Below are 18,412 nucleotides of genomic sequence, written 5' to 3' on the forward strand. Positions count from 1 at the left end.
TGCTATTATTACCAGAGTCTTTTATTGTGCAGAAAGAAAGGCATTTTGTCCACCCACTTTGATCACACTCTGGAGTTTCTCAAGGAAGCTTCTCTCGCCTTGGACTTCACAGCCTCTGTCTTCTCCCTCTACTCAGCCTGTGCTTAAAACAGAGCCTCTTAGCATTACCCAACAGGTGCTGATCAGGGGAAAACCATCCATGCACTGTTAGTGTCATTTTCCCTCTTCTGCTTTTAAATGTGTCCTGCCTGCCTTCCAAGCTTACTTCAAATCCAGCTTCTCTGAGATGCCATTTGTGATGGGTCCCCTTTTCCCAACTTCCTTTACCAGCACACAGGCCTGTCACTTCTGTAGCACTTCATGTTCATCGTGTTAGGGATGTGTTCTGCTTTCAGCAGACCATAACTCCCTGAGAGAAAGAAAAATACTTGTTTGTCTTCTCAGCACCTGACACCAAGCCATAAACCTCGGAGACGTAGAGCACGTAGTCCCCTCATCAACCTACACAACCGCTACCCCATACCCACCAATCCCCAGCCCTTCTGGACAGTCTTGTCTTATACTCTCCACTTGGAGTTCAGCAACGGAAGATGGCTAAATCTCAAGTAAACAGCCCACGGTCATAGAGGGTGAGCATAAGCTAAGAGCATTCTCATCACAGAGAACATTTCACCATGAAGTGCACTTACTGTAAAACTATCAAAGCTTAAAATTTAGGACTCCTTGGTTGCATAGAACCCACTCCCAGGTACTCACATGGTTGTATGTTTGTGTGATTTTCAAAGTGAAGACATTTTAACTGCAACTGTCTCCTCCCATTCAGACTCTCACTACATCTTAGCTCTTCTGGTGTGGAGGGTCATCAGAGTGACCACAGACATGTGTGTGGTCTAGCTTAAGGGAAATTGAGTAGATTAGTGTTTACATGAGATATATTTATGTTGCTTGAGATCACTTTCATGTATAGTTAAGTGACTGCTAGCCATCCACATGTAGGAATGGCTTCCTGAATGCCCCCATCATGGACTCAGCCAGACATTGCTGCTTGAAGATTTTAGATCAGAGACAGTTTCACAATATGAGGTGTCCTACCATCCCCAATACCAGAAACATAAAATAGTGAAGAGAAAAGAAGGTTTATGTGCCAGAAGCTAGTCTGTGGAGAACTCTTCCAGTCACCAAACATGTAAAATTATAAATACGAGACGGGGTTCTCTTTGGTGCCTAGAAAACACAGAAGTCCTTTCCTGGTGGGAAATTGGATAATACAGCATTGAAAATTATAAATGAACCATGAACTTTTTTTTCTTTTTTAACAGGACTCAAACAAAAGAGAATTTATCCAAATTTTTATGTTTGTAGAGCACAAACTTGTAATGGTATTAAAATGAATGAATATATAACAAGCCATATAGGAAAGAAATTATGTAGTGGTTTCTCACTAAATTTGACAACACCTGGAAAATGTATAAGATATTATCAATAAAAGTTTGCGAAGTTGAAAAAACTTAAATCAACAGTATTAAAGACTAAATTATCTTTCGATTCTCTTTAGAGAAAATGATGTCGTAAAACTGCTTTTATATGAAGAGATGATCAGAGTATGGGGCCAAAAATGTAGAGAAAAAGGATCATGGAGGTGCACTGGGCAGTTTACTAATTAAAATATCATTTTTCTGAAAGCTCTCATGTTTGTGGTATTTGTCAGTCTATTTTTATTTTTTAATTAAATTTTTATTGGAGTGTAGTTGCTTTACAATGTTTTTAACGTTTTTATTGGAGTATAATTGCTTTACAATGGTGTGTTAGTTTCTACTTTATACTGAAATGAATCTGTTATACATATACATATATCCGTATATCTCTTCCCTCTTGCGTCTCCCTCCCACCCTCCCTATCCTACCCCTCTAGCTGGTCACAAAGCACCGAGCTGATCTCCCTGTGCTATGCGACTTCTTCCCACTAGCTGTTTTACATCTGGTAGTGTATATATGTCCATGCCACTCTCTCACTTCGTCCCAGCTTACCCTTCCCTCTCCCTGTGTCCTCAAGTCCATTTTCTAGTAGGTCTGCGTGTTTATTCCCGTCTTGCCCCTAGGTTCTTCGTGACTTTTATTTTTTTTTAGATTCCATATATATGTGTTAGCATACAGCATTTGTTTTTCTCCTTCTGACTTACTTCAATCTTTTTGACAGACTCTAGGTCCATCCACCTCACTACAAATAACTCAATTTCGTTCCTTTTTATGGCTGAGTAATATTCCATTGTATATATGTGCCACATCTTCTTTATCCATTCATCCGTCGATAGACACTTTGGTTGCTTCCATGTCCTGGCTATTGTAAATAGAGCTGCAATGAACATTTTGGTACATGACTCTTTTTGAATTATGGTTTTCTCAGGGTATATGCCCAGTAGTGGGATTCCTGGGTCATATGGTAGTTCTATTTTTAGTTTTTTAAGTAACCTCCAAACTGTTCTCCACAGTGGCTGTATCGATTTACATTCCCACCAACAGTGCAAGAAGGTTCCCTTTTCTCCACACCCTCTCCAGCATTTATTGTTTGTAGATTTTTTGATGATGGCCATTCTGTGAGGTGTGAGGTGACATCACATTGTAGTTTTGATTTGCGTTTCTCTCATGATTAATGATGTTGAGCATCCTTTCATGTGTTTGTTGGCAATCTGTATATCTTCTTTGGAGAAATGTCTGTTTAGGTCTTCTGCCCATTTTTGGATTGGGTTGTTTGTTTTTTTGATATTGAGCTGCATGAGCTGCTTATAAATTTTGGAGATTAAGCCTTTGTCAGTTGCTTCATTGTCAAATATTTTCTCCCATTTTGAGGGTTGTCTTTTGGTCTTGTTTATGGTTTCCTTTGCTGCGCAAAACTTTTAAGTTTCATTAGGTCCCATGTGTTTATTTTTGTTTTTATTTCCATTACTTTAGGGGGTGGGTCCAAAAGGATCTTGCTGTGATTTATGTCATAGAGTGTTCTGCCTATGTTTTCCTCTAAGAGTTTTATAGTGTCTGGCCTTACATTTAGGTCTTTAATCCATTTTGAGTTTATTTTTGTGTATGGTGTTAGGGAGTGTTCTAATTTCATTCTTTTACATGTAACTGTCCAGTTTTCCCAGCACCACTTATTGAAGAGGCTATCTTTTCTCCATTGTATATTCTTGCCTCCTTTATCAAAGATAAGGTGACCATATGTGTGTGGGTTTATCTCTGGGCTTTCTATTGTCAATCTTTTTAAATTTGAGATTTTTTTGTGATTTCTTTTCTCCTTCTAAATAAATAAATATTCATGTTCACATCTAATTTAGAATTTTGAATTTCATCATTCTTTTTCTAAAAGAAGGTCTCCTAAAATTGGATGTACATCAGGCCCTAAAAACCTCCCCGACCACCAAGCTGCAGAAATATATACAAACTAAATAAAAGCAAGTGGTTGGTTTATGTCTTGCTTTGTTTTGGTCTTGGCCCAGCTAGCAAGTATGGACGGTTTCCTCGGAATATAGGTAGAGTTTCACATTGTAGCAGAAAATTAATGAAAAAATTGTTCATCTTCAGAAACTAAAGACAATATTGGAGGGCAGATAAGTGGTTATTATAGATGCTTTTCTTTGGTCTCTCTGCTTTGCCCTCTCCCACTGGGAAATAAGATAATAGAGCTTTGTGATGCCCAGGGGCCAGGTAATGCAACTTTCTTTAAGGTGAATGGAAAATTGTCTAATCAATTCAATAACTGTCATCCCAGCTGCATGTGAAGAAAAGTCCCTGAGTACTAATGGATATTGAACCAGTTTTCCAAGGGCAAAGTAACTATCATTATATGAATATTCTCAAACTCCTCTAGATCATGAACCCCTTCCAAGCATCACCTACTATTTATGCTTCCATTTGCATTGTCTGCAAAAGGACTCAGGCCTGAATCTTCCCTGTTTACCCATCTTATTAACCCAAAAGAAGAGAACCTCTGAATGAGAGTGAGGGTGGCATTTCATGCCCTTCCTTGCCTCAAATGCCCATTGAGTTATTCTTAAGAAGAAATACTGTAGGATGCACTGCGAAGATATTTTGAGCCCAGGAAACTTGAAGAAATCTCCCAATACTTGGGATAAAGACAGTAGAGATCTTTACACTTCAGCAGTATATAACCATTTTAGTTTTTAAGGCCTTTCCCAAAATCTTTCAATTATAGTTCTTTTTCCCTCAAAAAGAAAAAGAATGGACTCTAAGAAACCATGACCTCAAACGACTAACTGAAATCAGAAACCCCCATATGCTTGCAGGCATCTACTTAAGTCCAAACGTCTGACTAAATACCCAGATAATTAATGTTCTCATCCAGTTTTGTATGATCAAATCGACATGTTAGGAATAAAAACCTTTGAATGATTTTTAGTAAAATATTGTAAAACTTCATTTGCATGACCTCATTTAACATGAACCTTCCAAGACCTTATTTCTAACACTTTTCTTATCCAGGACTTTGCTGCAACCAGACTCCCTCCCTGCTTCTTTACAGGGCATTGCTCTTTCCTACCTCCAAATATTACTCATACTATCTGACCTCCCAGGGACGTCAGCCTCTTTCCTTACCCACCAAAATCCTATTCATCTCTCAATAACGTATCTCGTCTCTTTGCAAATTTTCTTAAAATTTTCTTCTCACCGTTCCCATCTGAATGCCCATGGTGGTTTGTTTAATCTATGTGATGTGTTTAAATTGTACAATTCTTTTACTGTTGCTCTGAATTATTATTTAATCTTGTAGCTGTTGTTTTCATACTCTTACGTATTCAAACACTTATTTAAGATAGCTACAGAAGAGGTAAACTCTACAACAAGATGAAATACATTAAAATTAACTAAAACAATGAGACAGAGAAATCCATTGATCGTACATGATATGAACAGTGGTGGAGAAAGGGAGCAGGAAGTAAGAGGAAAGAGGGAAACAGCAAGAAGTGTTTGTTGCAATTATAAACAGAGGTTGAGAGTATTACAAATCTTTTTCCTATTTCATGAGATTTGACAACACTTTATAAACCTGAAGATTTTCTTGGGACTGTTACACTGGTTCCATACAAAGGGACTTTGTTTTGTTTGTCAGGCCATGAAAGACGGAGGGCATTTGGTGGGATCAGTTGGAACTATGAGTAGGAATTGGGTGCAGACGCCCAAAGGTAAGATGGCTGTCTCTAGGCCAGATCAACTACACAAGATATGTACGACTCTCTAATCATTTGCCCCAAACTAATTCCTGCTTTCTTCAAAAATGACTGTCATGGGGCTTCCCTGGTGGCGCAGTGGTTGAGAATCTGCCTGCTAATGCAGGGGACACAGGTTCGAGTTCTGGTCTGGGAGGATCCCACATGCTGCGGAGCAACTAAGCTCGTGAGCCACAACTACTGAGCCTGCGCGTCTGGAGCCTGTGCTCCGCAACAGGAGAGGCCGCCATAGTGAGAGGCCCGCGCACCGCGATGAAGAGCGGCCTCAGCTTGCCACAACTAGAGAGAGCTCTCGCACAGAAACGAAGATGCAGCACAGCAAAAATTAATTAATTAATTAATAAACTCCTACCCCCAACATCTTTTAAAAAAAAAAAATGACTGTCATGTTTTTCACTTAATTGACAATATTTGCCCTCTTTCCCAGGTCTGCTTTGTGAACCTGGACGTGAACAAGGATGCATGCAGTACAGAGCACCTGCAGCAGGTAGCACTGGGAACTGGGCTCTCTGGGAACTCACTTCAAGGACTGGCTGTACTGATGAGAGAACTAACATGACTCCACTTAAATGATGCTCACTTTGTAGGAGACTCTTTAATTAGGTGGTTTCATCACAGCCCATCTCCCTGACCCCTTTCCTGTCACTTTCCTACACAGCTTGCCCTCCTTATATTTGTGAAACTTGCTTTTCCCAGTAGACAGATGCTTTCTCCTGCCTGCCAGTGCCTAGGAGTGGCTTTTCTACTCTTCCCTTCTCCACTCTCAAACACTCTGTCTGTGATGACTTTTCCAAGGTTTTTGCAAAACCCGCTTGATACCAGCTAGCTCTTCCCTCTGCTTTGTCCTTCCTGCTGCTTTCATCAAATGTTTTATATCTAACCTCAGTTTCCTAGCCCTATACTCATCTAGGACTCAAACTTTTTGCACTCTGCAGCAGCTAAATGTTCCAAGCTCATCCAAGGTTGTAAGATCCTGATGTAAATCCTTGACAGCATGCAACAACTTGAAGGCCCACTCAATCCTTCGGAACTAGAGCCTGTGGTTACAGTGGGAAGGATTCATTCCCAAAGATGAAGATGGTTTGATTTCACTATTTGGTGTAACACTCTTTAATGAATAAAAGCACACCATTTGCCACTTGATTATCACACTATGGTAGACCTGCAGTTACTCAGTTACTCCCGCAATGTTCTCTTCTTGATGATGTTGCACCTGAAGTTCTCCAGCTCAATTGCCCATACAGATTATTTATTATTGACTTCCACTGAGCTCCAAAATAGCACTCATCAGTGTAGTACTGGAGAGATCGTCAAAAGAAATTGTACATATAATTTCATTTGATGGAATTATGGTGCAGAGTACATCAAAGAGAGAGCAGGAAGGACCAAAGCAATTGACATCTTAAGAACTGTGTTTCCATCAAACTTTATGACATAGAAAAGACGCATTATAACTTAACAGCATTTTTTCCTACTCATTTCTCTGATTAATGTGATCTTCATGAAAACAAAACTGTTTCAGCAGTGATCTTTGGGACAGCTATTACAGTATTTAAATATGCAAATAGATTACAGATATTAATTTTTAAATATATGTGAAATGGAAATTTGGTAATATTATGGAAATCACATTTTTAGAATCTATAAAATGCATATGTAGATGTGTATTTCTAATTAATCTGTGCTGTGTATGAATCTCTTAGTATTCCCTGCTTGTGTTCTCAGGTTTTGATATTCTTTTGTTTGATATGTAAAAGAAAATTAAGTATATATGTCTACCACAATAAAAGACTAAAGCAAAAAGAAATAAAAAGAACATTGTATTTAACGCACTTAGGTGTGATTTGAGACCACCTTCTGCTATGCCTAAGGGTATACATAAACTGAATAAGCTACATAAAGGTGTTCAAGGAACTCATCTCATCTTCTCTGGATCTGAGGCTACTTATGAGTGAAAGGAAAGTAATAGTGGTACAATCCATATAGGGGTGTTGCAGTGATTGAAGATAGTAATGTAACATATGTACAGTCCTTAATGGTGCCTTGTAATCAATACAAACAGAAAAATCAATGTTAGTAATTATTTTATTATTAATATTATTGTTGACTTTATTAGAACACATCATTATTAGTTAACGGGTTTCTTATTCAAGGATTTAAAGGAAAAAGTTCCCAAACTATCATGTATAACTGTGGTGTCACAATAATCATTAAGTGTTTCCTTCGGAAAACTTAGAAGTAAAAATGTTTAAATCTTTATGTTTAGGAAATTTTCTATTCCCGTCTAAACCTTATGCTTCAATTTTATACAATCTCTTCTAGTAATAATCTTAATAGATTAAGTAATCTATATTATGCATTGTTACTGAGTATATTATTTTTGCAAGTAAAATAATTTTGGGGTAGTATTTTGGAAGTGAAAATAAAACATCTAAGCTAATAAAGATTCTTGTTCTACAGAAATTGGTCAATGTCTCACCAGATCTTCCAAAACTTATCAGCTCCATGAACGTCCAAAAGCCAAAAGAAAATGAAATTGTCCTCCTAAGTGGGTTAACATCTGGAAATCTCCAGGCAGATTTTGAAGTTTCGCAGGTAAGAAATATAAGCTCTTGATAACCTATTCACTAGTAATAAGTTATCTGTGGTCAGCTCTTGACACAAATCAGTACAAGGCCCAAATAGATGCTATACATAGACTCTCATAGCATAAGAATCAAAAATGTCCTTGTATTCAAGAATAGGCTTTACTTGTATTTCTCTTAAATATTGCCCCTCATAGCTTGACAGAGTTTTCCTTACATCAACTCCTGACATGTGTTATCTTCTCAAGTTTATGGTGCTGAGTTGCACTTAAACTAAAGCAGACACACTAGGCATTGGTTGGTTAGCTTGGTTTTCTACAAATCTACCGGATAATCAAAAACAGAATTGTCTTCTGTTTCAGGAACAATAGCCAAATTCTAATTCATACCTTGTGGTCCTAGAATCGCACAATTTCTTCTTTCCAAATACTATTTATTTCTTAGGATATATCATACCAGCCAAGCTAATAAATATAGGATAGGGCTTCCCTGGTGGCGCAGTGGTTGAGAGTCCACCTGCCGATGCAGGGGATGCAGGTTCATGCCCCTGTCCGGGAGGATCCCACATGCCGCGGAGCGGCTGGGCCCGTGAGCCATGGCCGCTGAGCCTGCACGTCCGGAGCCTGTGCTCCGCAACGGGAGAGGCCACAACAGTGAGAGGCCCGCGTACCGCAAAAAAAAAAAAAAAAAAAAAAAAAAAAAAAAAAAAAGGATAGCAGCCCCAAAGATGGAAATGGAGTTTCCTAGGCCCAGAAATGAAGTTCCCAGAATAAAAGAAGATTACTGAAAATAAAGTAGAATTTAAAATACTATTATTATCATTCAATCTACTAATGTTCATTATTAGATATATCATTATAACACTGAAGAAAACTTTAAAATTTTAAATTGGTTAACCAATTTACAGAAAAACACATGAAAGATTTCTAAAGACATACTGTATAAAAGATCGCAAATTTTCTCAAATAAGGTATGTTGATAGTGATAGCTCCAGTTTAAAATAATGAGCATGTGTTTTCCTCTAACAAATTTCTCTTCCTTGTGTTTTAGTTTTGCTGGAACGTTTTTAAATCTTCTTTTATTCTTTAATCCTTCAAAATATCAAAAAATTCAGAGGTCCATCCACTATTTCTTGCCGTACTCCAGATACTTAATGAAAATCTACACACAGCCTGTTACAATTTGCTCATCAAGCCTAGAACAAAATTCTTCCTCGTCAATCTAATGACACATTTCCTTAGTGAGAAAAATGAATTGTTGGAAAAGAGAATAAACAGCTCTAAGTATCCTCTCTTTGTACTAGGCAAAACCATGATAACCAAAAGCAATTTTCAAAGCTTAGTTTTAAGAGTGGTTTCGGCACCAGGCCTGTCAGTAACGATTTCTAATTAAACTCTCCGTGAGGAGAGTTGGAAAGAACACAGGAATTGGAGTCCAGCAGACCTGGATTGCATTGCTGGCTCTTTCACGTTATATTTCTGTGACTTTGAAAGTATCGGTCAGCTTTTCTGTGCTTCTGATTTCTCATCTGTAACAGAGCAGTAGCAACAGACACCTCATAGAAAATTGTTCGCATTAAAGGTCATAAGGTATGCAGACACCTAGTAGACTATCATAAAAATTATATAATAATATCTGCCATTATTTTACAGGCTCCATTGTTTGCCATCATTTACCTAAGACTCTCAGGATGGTTATTTACTTTCAAGAAGATTGTAAAGAAAATACATTTTCTTCCTAAGGGTACCACAGCGGTGTAACATTGAATGTTTAATAACAACCTCCTTTCCCTAAGTCTATCTTGAAGTATTATTTAACTGCTCATATTGCTTTCTTAACATTTCTTTTGATTCCTACCCCATTTCACTTTGTTATTTATATTTAGGCTAAATGATAGGAAATGACAATATGCAATAATCTTGACCTGCAAATCTGACAACTTCTTACGGTTCAACTTTATTTTTATTCATGTCTGATCTACTGGGAGTATGTTATGCTCCAACCCCTAGAGTAATTATTTGATTCATGTTTGTACCTCCCAGCATACCTTGCATATAATAGGCACTCAGAAAGTATCTATCAAATTTCACTTTAGTATATTATGTCTGAATTCAGTGGAAAGAAAATTAATCAAGCCAGCTCTCATTACTCTATAGCAGTGGGTCCTCACCATTTAGGGGAGCACAGATCCTTCGTGAATTTCATAAAAGATATAGACCAATACTTCTCAAATGTTAATGCATGTTGGAATCACCAAAAGATTCCTTGAAAATGCAGATTCTGATTTAGTAGGTCTGGGGTGGAGTCTGAGATTATACATTTGTAACAAGCTCCCATGTGTTGCTGAGGCTGCTAGTACACTACCCACACTTTGAAAGGCAAGATTATGGACCACCTTCCTTGAGAACAGACCTAATCACATAAGCACAGAGATAAGTTCTATTTCTGAGCCCCCTAGGGATCCCTGGACCCTTAGAGAATTACTGAATTTTTCATTTTATAATCATCTATCCTAGAATTACTCTAATTATAATATGCAATCGAAGAGATTGATAAATGATATTTATGTCAGAAAAAGATAAACTCCAGAAATACAGTATAAATGTCTACGTGTATGTGTTCCTCTGCATATACACATCCTCACCGCTCACACACACACATACATTCAGACTCAAGGATTCTAAAATGTCAAGTTAACTAGGATGAGACTTAAGTAACTCCAACCACAGTCAGCATGTTTTAAATAATCCCGTTGACATAAAATATTTCCAAACATTTTGAATTCCATTTGAGATAAGTTTATTTCGCTTCCCTTTGTCCACTAACTGTTGTTTCCATTCAGATAATTTTCTCTTAAAAATTACTATAAATAAGCATATTGTTCCTCTTACAGGAATGTTTTCATTTTTGTAATGCACAAGACATGTCTGTGATTTACTAGTAATCTGTGCGTGGGCAATCGAAACATTTTTTTACTGCTATTCTAATGAATAACACTATGAAGAGTGAAAATGTGTCGCAGAGAATAGGGAGAGGGTCTGTAACCCTGGAACTGAACAGAATTAACAGGTCTCGGTGGGACACCAGCCAACGATTTGACCTCCTTCACTGCTGTCCCCATATGCCCATCCTTTAGACAGAATTCGTTCACTTCCAGGGGATTTCTTTAAATCTCATTTTGGCTACTTCTTCAAATGAACAATACAAATTATAAAGTTTAACTGTAATTGAGAAAATACTTGCTGTCCGTCTGAAATACTGGCAGGAGTTGTATTGAATATCACCAAGGCAGAAAAAGATATTGATCTGAGAACCTGGGATTCAATTTAATCAAGAGGGGTGCCCAAGACAGCCTGAACTTTCCCCTCAGCTTGGTTAAACTTTAGACAGCCTTCCTTCTGACTCCAGGCCCTAAACCTCCCTTTTCTCAGAACATTTACTTTAGAAAACATCGTTATAAATTACTTCTCTGCCCCATTGAGATGTAAATTGTTTTAAAAGCCTTTTGCCAGTTTTACAACCCAAGAATGTCTTTCTGAGGGACCTAGGACCCATCTCTTTGAAATGTAACCATCAGCAAAGCTAGTGTCCCTGTCTCTGTGGAAGGGTGGGAGCCTGACTTCTGTGGGCACTTTGCTCCAATTTGCAAGACTACTTTCAGCATGAAGATACAAGAAAGTTTACTTTTCCTTAACAAACACAGATGGATGTCAATCTTCCTATGCCAGCTCTTAAGAACCCAATTGCCTTTTGTTTCAGTGGAGTTGTGGTCCAACTCTGTTCTGGCCTCTCTCTCCTATTTTAATAACTTTGAGTAAGGTCTTCAGTGCCTGGTAAATGTTGCCCAGGGCAATTTTTGCTTTGACAGGAGAGAACAAAAATATGTGATATAATTAGTCTATTTTCCACTAAGTCAAACTTTCTCCTGGGTACCCTGTGTTCCCCAAGCACCACTTGAATTTTTTTCAAGCAGTTCATCAATAAAAGCCCAGAAAATATTCCAAATATTTTAAAGGTCCCCATTCCTTCTAACAGGAGAGACTGATAGAAGAAGAAAGGTCAGAGGGAATGGTTTTATATTTTCTCTTTTAACAAATGCCTTTTTCTCTCTCTGCTTTCAGTGTCCTTGGTTGTCAGATATCTGTTTGGTCCAGTGTGCAAGAGGGAACAGACCAAACAGTACCAATTGCATCATCTTTGAAATCAACAAATTTTTGATTGGTCTGGAACTGGTGCAGGAGCGGCAGCTCCACCTGGAAACAAACATCTTAAAAGTGGAGGATGACACAAACTGTTCCTTGTCTTCAATTGAAGAAGACTTTCTTACCGCATCCGAGCACTTGGAGGAGGAAAGCGACGTGGAAGAATATAGGAACGGTGAGAACTTTCCAATAAAACGAATGTGCATCCTGAAATTAGTCACCGTATAAAAATGTCTGGGTTAAATTTCAGAAAAGTTTCAGGCCACATCAGTTTGGCTGACACATCACAACCTTCACTTAAGGAGTTTAAAGAGGGAGAGAGAGTAAGAAAACACTAGTGGGGATGCTGACAGAGGCACTTTAACAGATTTAATGGTTAGATGGCCCCATTCTCCCTAAAGATGCCTTAGGGATGCTGAAGGAAATCTATGTGTTTTTAAACAAAATCCTCCTGCCTGCCAAGAGATGGAGACTATCACTTGGAGGAAAGTTAACGTCCCTAAATTTTCCATTAAAACCATGTATTAGTTGAAACTGAGTTAGATTGACCTGAATCCTAGCACTGCCTCTTTGAGGCTGTGAAACCTGGGGCCAGTTATCCAGTCTTTTTGAGTCCCTGTTTCCTTGTCCACAATTTGGGAGTATAGCAGTGCTCTTAGCACTATTATATTTAACCATATGTTTGTTATATATATATATCATTTAACCATACATATTTATTATATTTAACTCTTATTGTTGTCAGTACAGAAGGAAATAACCCAGGAAAGTGCTTAGCTTCCATTTATTCATTCTTTTTTTTTAATTAGAGTATAATTGCTTTACAATGTTGTATTAGTTTCTGCTGTACAATGAAATGAATCAGCTATATGTATACACGTGTACCCTCCTTTTTGGACCTCCCTCCCACCCACCCCATCCCACTCATTTAGGTGGTCACAGATCACCAAGCTGACCTCCCTGTGCTTTATAGCATGTTCCCACTAGCTATCTATTTTACACATGGTAGTGTAATATGTCAATCCTAATCTCTCAATTCGTCCTACCCTCCCCTTCCCCTCCGTGTCCACAGGTCCATTCTCTACGTCTATGTCTGTAGCTCAGTGAACAATGGGTTCCTCTTCCCACAGAGGAAGGGATACCCCATATGCTGTTGCCACTGTCCTTGGGGCAAATCCTGTGCCAACTTTAGAGTAACTCTTTCAACAAGGCCATGATTTAGGTGACCTGAACGTCCTCCCTTCTCCTCCTGTACCCACTGGGAAGCTTCAAGACACAATTGTCTGTGTTACTTTCTCCCTGAAACATGGTGACCAGCCCTCAGCTCCCAAATGCCCTCCCGCACTCTAGCTAGCACTTGCATTTGTACCCCGCATTGAAAGCCACTTTGTTGAGTGGCAGTCCACAATGAAACTCAAAAGACTTTTCGGATTCATTTTTCTTAAAGAAACATTCAAAATGCTATTTAAAAAAAAATAAAGATACCTGATTCTGTAAAGCATCTTTAGGAATTAAATGTTATTTTAGACTCATGGAAACCTGCTATCTAAAATGTAATAGCAGGTATATTATACAGCACTTAAAAGAAACAAGCTATTCATGAAAAGATAGGAAGGAAAATTAAATGCATATTAGTAAATGAAATAAGCCAATCTGAAAAGCCTGTATTCTAGATAAAGCAAAACTATGGATACAGTAAAAAAGATCAGTGGTTGCCAGGAGTTTGGCAAGGGTGCAGATGGTAGTCGAAGGGATGAATCGGTGGAGCACAGAGGATTTTTTGGCCAGTGAAACCAGTACAACACCATAATGATGGATATATGCCATTATACATGTCTAAACCCATAGAATGTACAGCACCAAGAATGAACCCTAAGGTAACTGTGGACTCTGGGTGATTCTGATGTGTTATTATGGGTTTTTCAATTGTAACAAATGTACCACTCTTGCGGGAGGAGCTCATAATAGAGAAATCTACACACGTGTGGAGGCAGGGGATATATGAGAAATCTCTGTATATTGTCTCAATTTTAACCTAAAACTGCTCTTAAAAAAATGAAGTCTTAAAAAAGAAAATAAATAAAAAGTAATAGGGCCCTCATTTTCTCTTCACTAGGTTATGAAAATATAAATGTCTCAGACAATGCTTTGGAAAATAAAAAGCCAAAGGAAGCCACTCAGGAGGAATGGAATTACAAAAAGGAAAAGTTACTTTATGCTTTGGAAGATCAATATGTTAGCAAATATCATACACCATTGATTAAAACAGAAGGATCTCTGGGAAACGTGGCAGAAGATACAAGTTTGCAGAGTCTAGATCCCTCAACCAAGCCATCAGAGTGGAAAGGTGAAGTTGTGGGGAATGATAAGCCATCCACAAATGATTATTATTCAGAAAATTTTAAAGGTCAAGAGGGAGAATCACAGGCACTATGTATTCCAGGCAATGCTTATTTCTCGAGGATGGTTAAGAGAGATGGACCTTCTGCATGTGGTACTTTCTCTGAGCATGACAGCAGTTTAGACCCAGGAGACCATGAAGACGGGACAAACTCTATTCTTCCCATAAAAGATGGAGAAGCCACAACCGGCGAGTATGCTACGAATTTAGCAGAATCTGTGCTGCAAGATGCTTTTATTCGATTATCTCAGTCTCAGCCTACGCTGCCCCAGGACTCTGCAGTCAGTGTTTCTCTAGGAAGTGCACTGCTCCCCAGTGGTTGCTCCACAGAAGATATCGTGGTCCCTCGGTCATGGAATGAACTCCCCAAAATTGTCATTGTTCAGAGTTCAGAAGGCAGCGTTGCTGGCCCTGAGCCAGGTATCTCCTCAGGGCCCAAGACACAAGTCTCACTTGAAACTTCAGGCATCCTTTCTGGAGAGAGCTCCAGCAAACACCCCCAGAGTGCTCTAGAAGTAGCATTAGCTTGTGCGGCCACTGTGATTGGAACCATCTCCAGTCCACAGGCCACAGAAAGATTCAAAATGGAGCAAGAATCCCTGGTTTCAAACCACCCACTGGGAGGAAATGAACCAGTGCAAACTCAGTCATCTCAAGTATTCAAGGAACACTCCATCAGCAAATATTCCTTCCCATCTGCTCTGTGTGGCATGACTCAGGTGGTAAGTGCTGTTGCTGTCTGTGGCCTGGGTGAAGCAGGAGAGGCGAAGTGCCCTATGGCTTCAAGTGGCTTCTTGTCTGCAGCTGAGGTGTCTGCAGCAGTCCCCCCACTTTGTGGTTCAGTGACCGGGAAGAGCATGGAGCTGGGGAATGAAGCCATTGCAGAGGCATTGCTCAAGGAGGCCACTCTGGTCTTAACAAGATCTGATGCCTACAGCAGCATTGGAGACCTCATGCAATCAATGCATAGGAGAATCACAGAAACTGTTTCAAAGCCTCAGACCTTGTGCTCAGAAAATGTCCTTGGGAATGAACTGGCACAGACCCTGTCTAATGTTATCCTGAAGCATTCCATTGATGAAGTTCACCAGAAGAATAAAATAATCGACCCCAGCAATGGCAGGCACTCATCTGAAACCCTGGACGCCTTAATGGAAAGTACAAATCAGCTGCTCTTCAATGTGATATGCGTCACTTTCAAGAAGATGAGCCGCCTTGTACAGCTTGGTGAATGTCCCACCATCCTTTCTAAGGAGACCGTCAGAGGGAGGGAAACCGAACTAGACTCTCAGCCAACTGATCAGGCCACTTGTCAAGCATGGACAAAGGCCACTGACTACGCCAGCAGCCATCCACTTAGCAACCTGCAGAGCACCAGTCTTGTTATCAATGATCTTGTAGATGATGAGCGTCCAAAGCAAGAAAGCAAGAGCCCAGAGAAGCCAGGCCTCTTCCAGAACCCCACACTGCAACCTGAATTGTCCTGTATTCCCAGAGAGTCTGTTAAAACATCCCCCAAGGAGATATATCTGAAGGGAGTGGTGGAAGAGGATACAAAAATCCCTCATCAACAATCCAGTCACAATGAGAATGAATGCAGAGCCCCTTCAGAGGGAGAAATGACACCGAGCGTCAGCAAGTACATCAGTTCCCAGGACGTTGAGGACAGCATCAATCCAAATGCTCCAGAAAAGTACAGTTGTGCCTCACCTCTAAACAATGAAGTTCAAGGTAACCTGTCTTTGTTAGGGAACGATTTGCTGCTTCCTGCTCAATCCCTGCTACCGGCAAAACACCCAGACATATACTGCATTGCAGACTTTGCAGAAGAATTAGCAGAGACCATTGTTTCCATGGCAACTGAAATAGCAGCGATTTGCCTTGACAACTCCAATGGAAAACAACCCTGGTTCTGTGCATGGAAAAGAGGGAATGAGTTTCTGGTTACCCCCAACGTATCCTGCCGATCCTTGAAGAGGAAGAAAGAGAGCCAGGCCGGTGGGGCCACTGTGAGGAAACACAAGCCACCACGACTCAGCGAGATCAAGAGGAAAACAGATGAGTACCCGGAACTTAAAGAGAAGCTGATGAACAGGGTTGTGGACGAGTCGATGAACCTTGAGGACATCCCAGATTCTGTAAACACTTTTGCAGACGAAGTGGCAGCCAAGATCGTGAACCTCACAGAGTTCTGTATGGTGGACGGTGTCTGGCAAGCCCAGAGCTATCCTCGGAGTCGGTTACTCAGTGGAGACAGGTGGAACCGGCTGAAGGCCTCCAGCTGTGAGAGCATTCCAGAGGAGGACTCTAACGCCGGGGCGTATGTGAATAGCCTGGGTTTAATGAGTACCCTAAGCCAGCCAGTTAGCAGGGCCAGCTCCGTCTCCAAGCAGTCGAGCTGTGAGAGCATCACCGATGAGTTTTCCAGGTTCATGGTGAACCAGATGGAAAATGAAGGAAGAGGGTTTGAGTTACTGCTGGATTACTACGCAGGCAAGAATGCCAGCAGTATTCTGAACTCAGCTATGCAACAGGCCTGCCGGAAAAATGACCACCTCAGTGCGAGGCCAAGCTGTCCCTCAAAGCAGTCCAGCACCGAGAGCATCACCGAGGAGTTCTATAGGTACATGTTGAGGGACATTGAACGAGAGAACAAAGACGGTGCCTCCTCCGGACGAAGCAGCCAGGACTGGACGACTGGCTTGCTGTCGCCTTCTCTGCGATCCCTGGTGTGTTACAGACAGTCATCCATGCCCAACAGCAGATCCCTGGGCGCCAGGCTGATGGTGAACGTGCCCATCAAAGCCAACTCCTTAGATGGCTTTGCTCAAAACAGCCAGCAAGATTTCCTCAGCGTACAGCAGGGGAATAGCTCTTCCTCATCGGGTCTCTGCAAATCTGACTCTTGCTTGTATCGGAGAGGTGGGGCCGACCAGATCACAGACATGTTAATTCACGAGACGTGGGCAAACTCAATCGAAGCCCTCATGCGGAAGAACAAAATTATAGTGGACGACGCCCGGGCAGCTGATGCTGAGCCTGCTTCCGGTGACTCTTCCTTGCAGGTGGAGAAGTGTGCAAGCAGATTGGCTTCGAGCAGAGTGCAAAGTGGGCCAGCTCTGCTTGTTCAGGAACCTGTTGATTGCCCGAGGAAAAACTCCATTACTGAAAGCAAACATCCCCCACTGTCGTCTCCAAGCAAAGCTGCGCCTCTTGCAAATCACAACAGTTTAGATTCTAGAAAGGAAACTTCCTCGTGCCAGGATGCTGTCCTTCTAAGCCACACCAGGCGATCACTTTGCTCAAGGGAAGTGCCTTTAATTCAGATTGAAATAGATCAGAGAGAAGAATGTGTTGGAGAACCTGAACACGTCCTTTCCAAACGCAGCCCCCTAGAGGAAGCAGAAGAGTGTTTGAAAGAAGAAAAGGTCCCACATGTGGCGAGGGGTGGAGACACTACTGTGAATTCCTGCCAAAACCCTAGGTGAGTCAATGACCTCTTAGACGAGGTAGGGTGCATGGGACTGGAGTTTGCATCTTAATTAGTATTTATTCTAAATCTTAGGGGCTTACTGACACAAGAACTGAATTTCTGAGATAGTAATTGACCTCCCTGGGTTACTATGCACTTATAATAGAAAGATGGAAGGTTTTTTAAATAATCTCTAAAACAAATTTGATTTATATATATAACAGAAGAAATGAGGTATCATTCTCCCCATTACAATTAATCTCCCATAGAATGCTACCTTCTGAAATTAATTCATGGCAGTTTTCAAGCAAAATAAGAAAATTCCATCAACTTGTCCATTTAAAAACAGTTAAATGTAAATAAATTTTAATATTGGAATCTGACATTAAATATTTTGGTATCATTTTTCTCCAGGGTCTCTTAAGTTTTTCTTTTTTGTCTTATTCTAAAGGTCTTTGCAAGGACACCATGTCCCAGAGTGCTGGCCCTTTAGATGCATGGTATACCATGGTAGCA

General features: G+C 40.3%; 1 protein-coding gene across 2 annotated transcripts in view; it reads left to right on the plus strand.

Annotated features, from left to right (window-relative positions):
• The window catches only part of SPHKAP (SPHK1 interactor, AKAP domain containing), a gene marked incomplete at both ends in the record, with an annotated part of 105,495 nt that overhangs the window by 59,379 nt on the left and 27,704 nt on the right, over positions 1 to 18,412 (plus strand). For both annotated transcript variants that reach the window (XM_082657677.1, XM_082657678.1), the window contains 4 exons: positions 5,664 to 5,723; positions 7,697 to 7,831; positions 11,943 to 12,198; positions 14,140 to 17,908. In XM_082657677.1, the coding sequence (XP_082513803.1) occupies positions 5,664 to 5,723; positions 7,697 to 7,831; positions 11,943 to 12,198; positions 14,140 to 17,908 (4,220 nt within the window). The remainder of the gene's footprint in view (positions 1 to 5,663; positions 5,724 to 7,696; positions 7,832 to 11,942; positions 12,199 to 14,139; positions 17,909 to 18,412) is intronic.

Source organism: Grampus griseus (genome assembly GCF_964374135.1).
Source record: "Grampus griseus genome assembly, chromosome: 7".
Taxonomy (NCBI): Eukaryota; Metazoa; Chordata; class Mammalia; order Artiodactyla; family Delphinidae; genus Grampus; species Grampus griseus.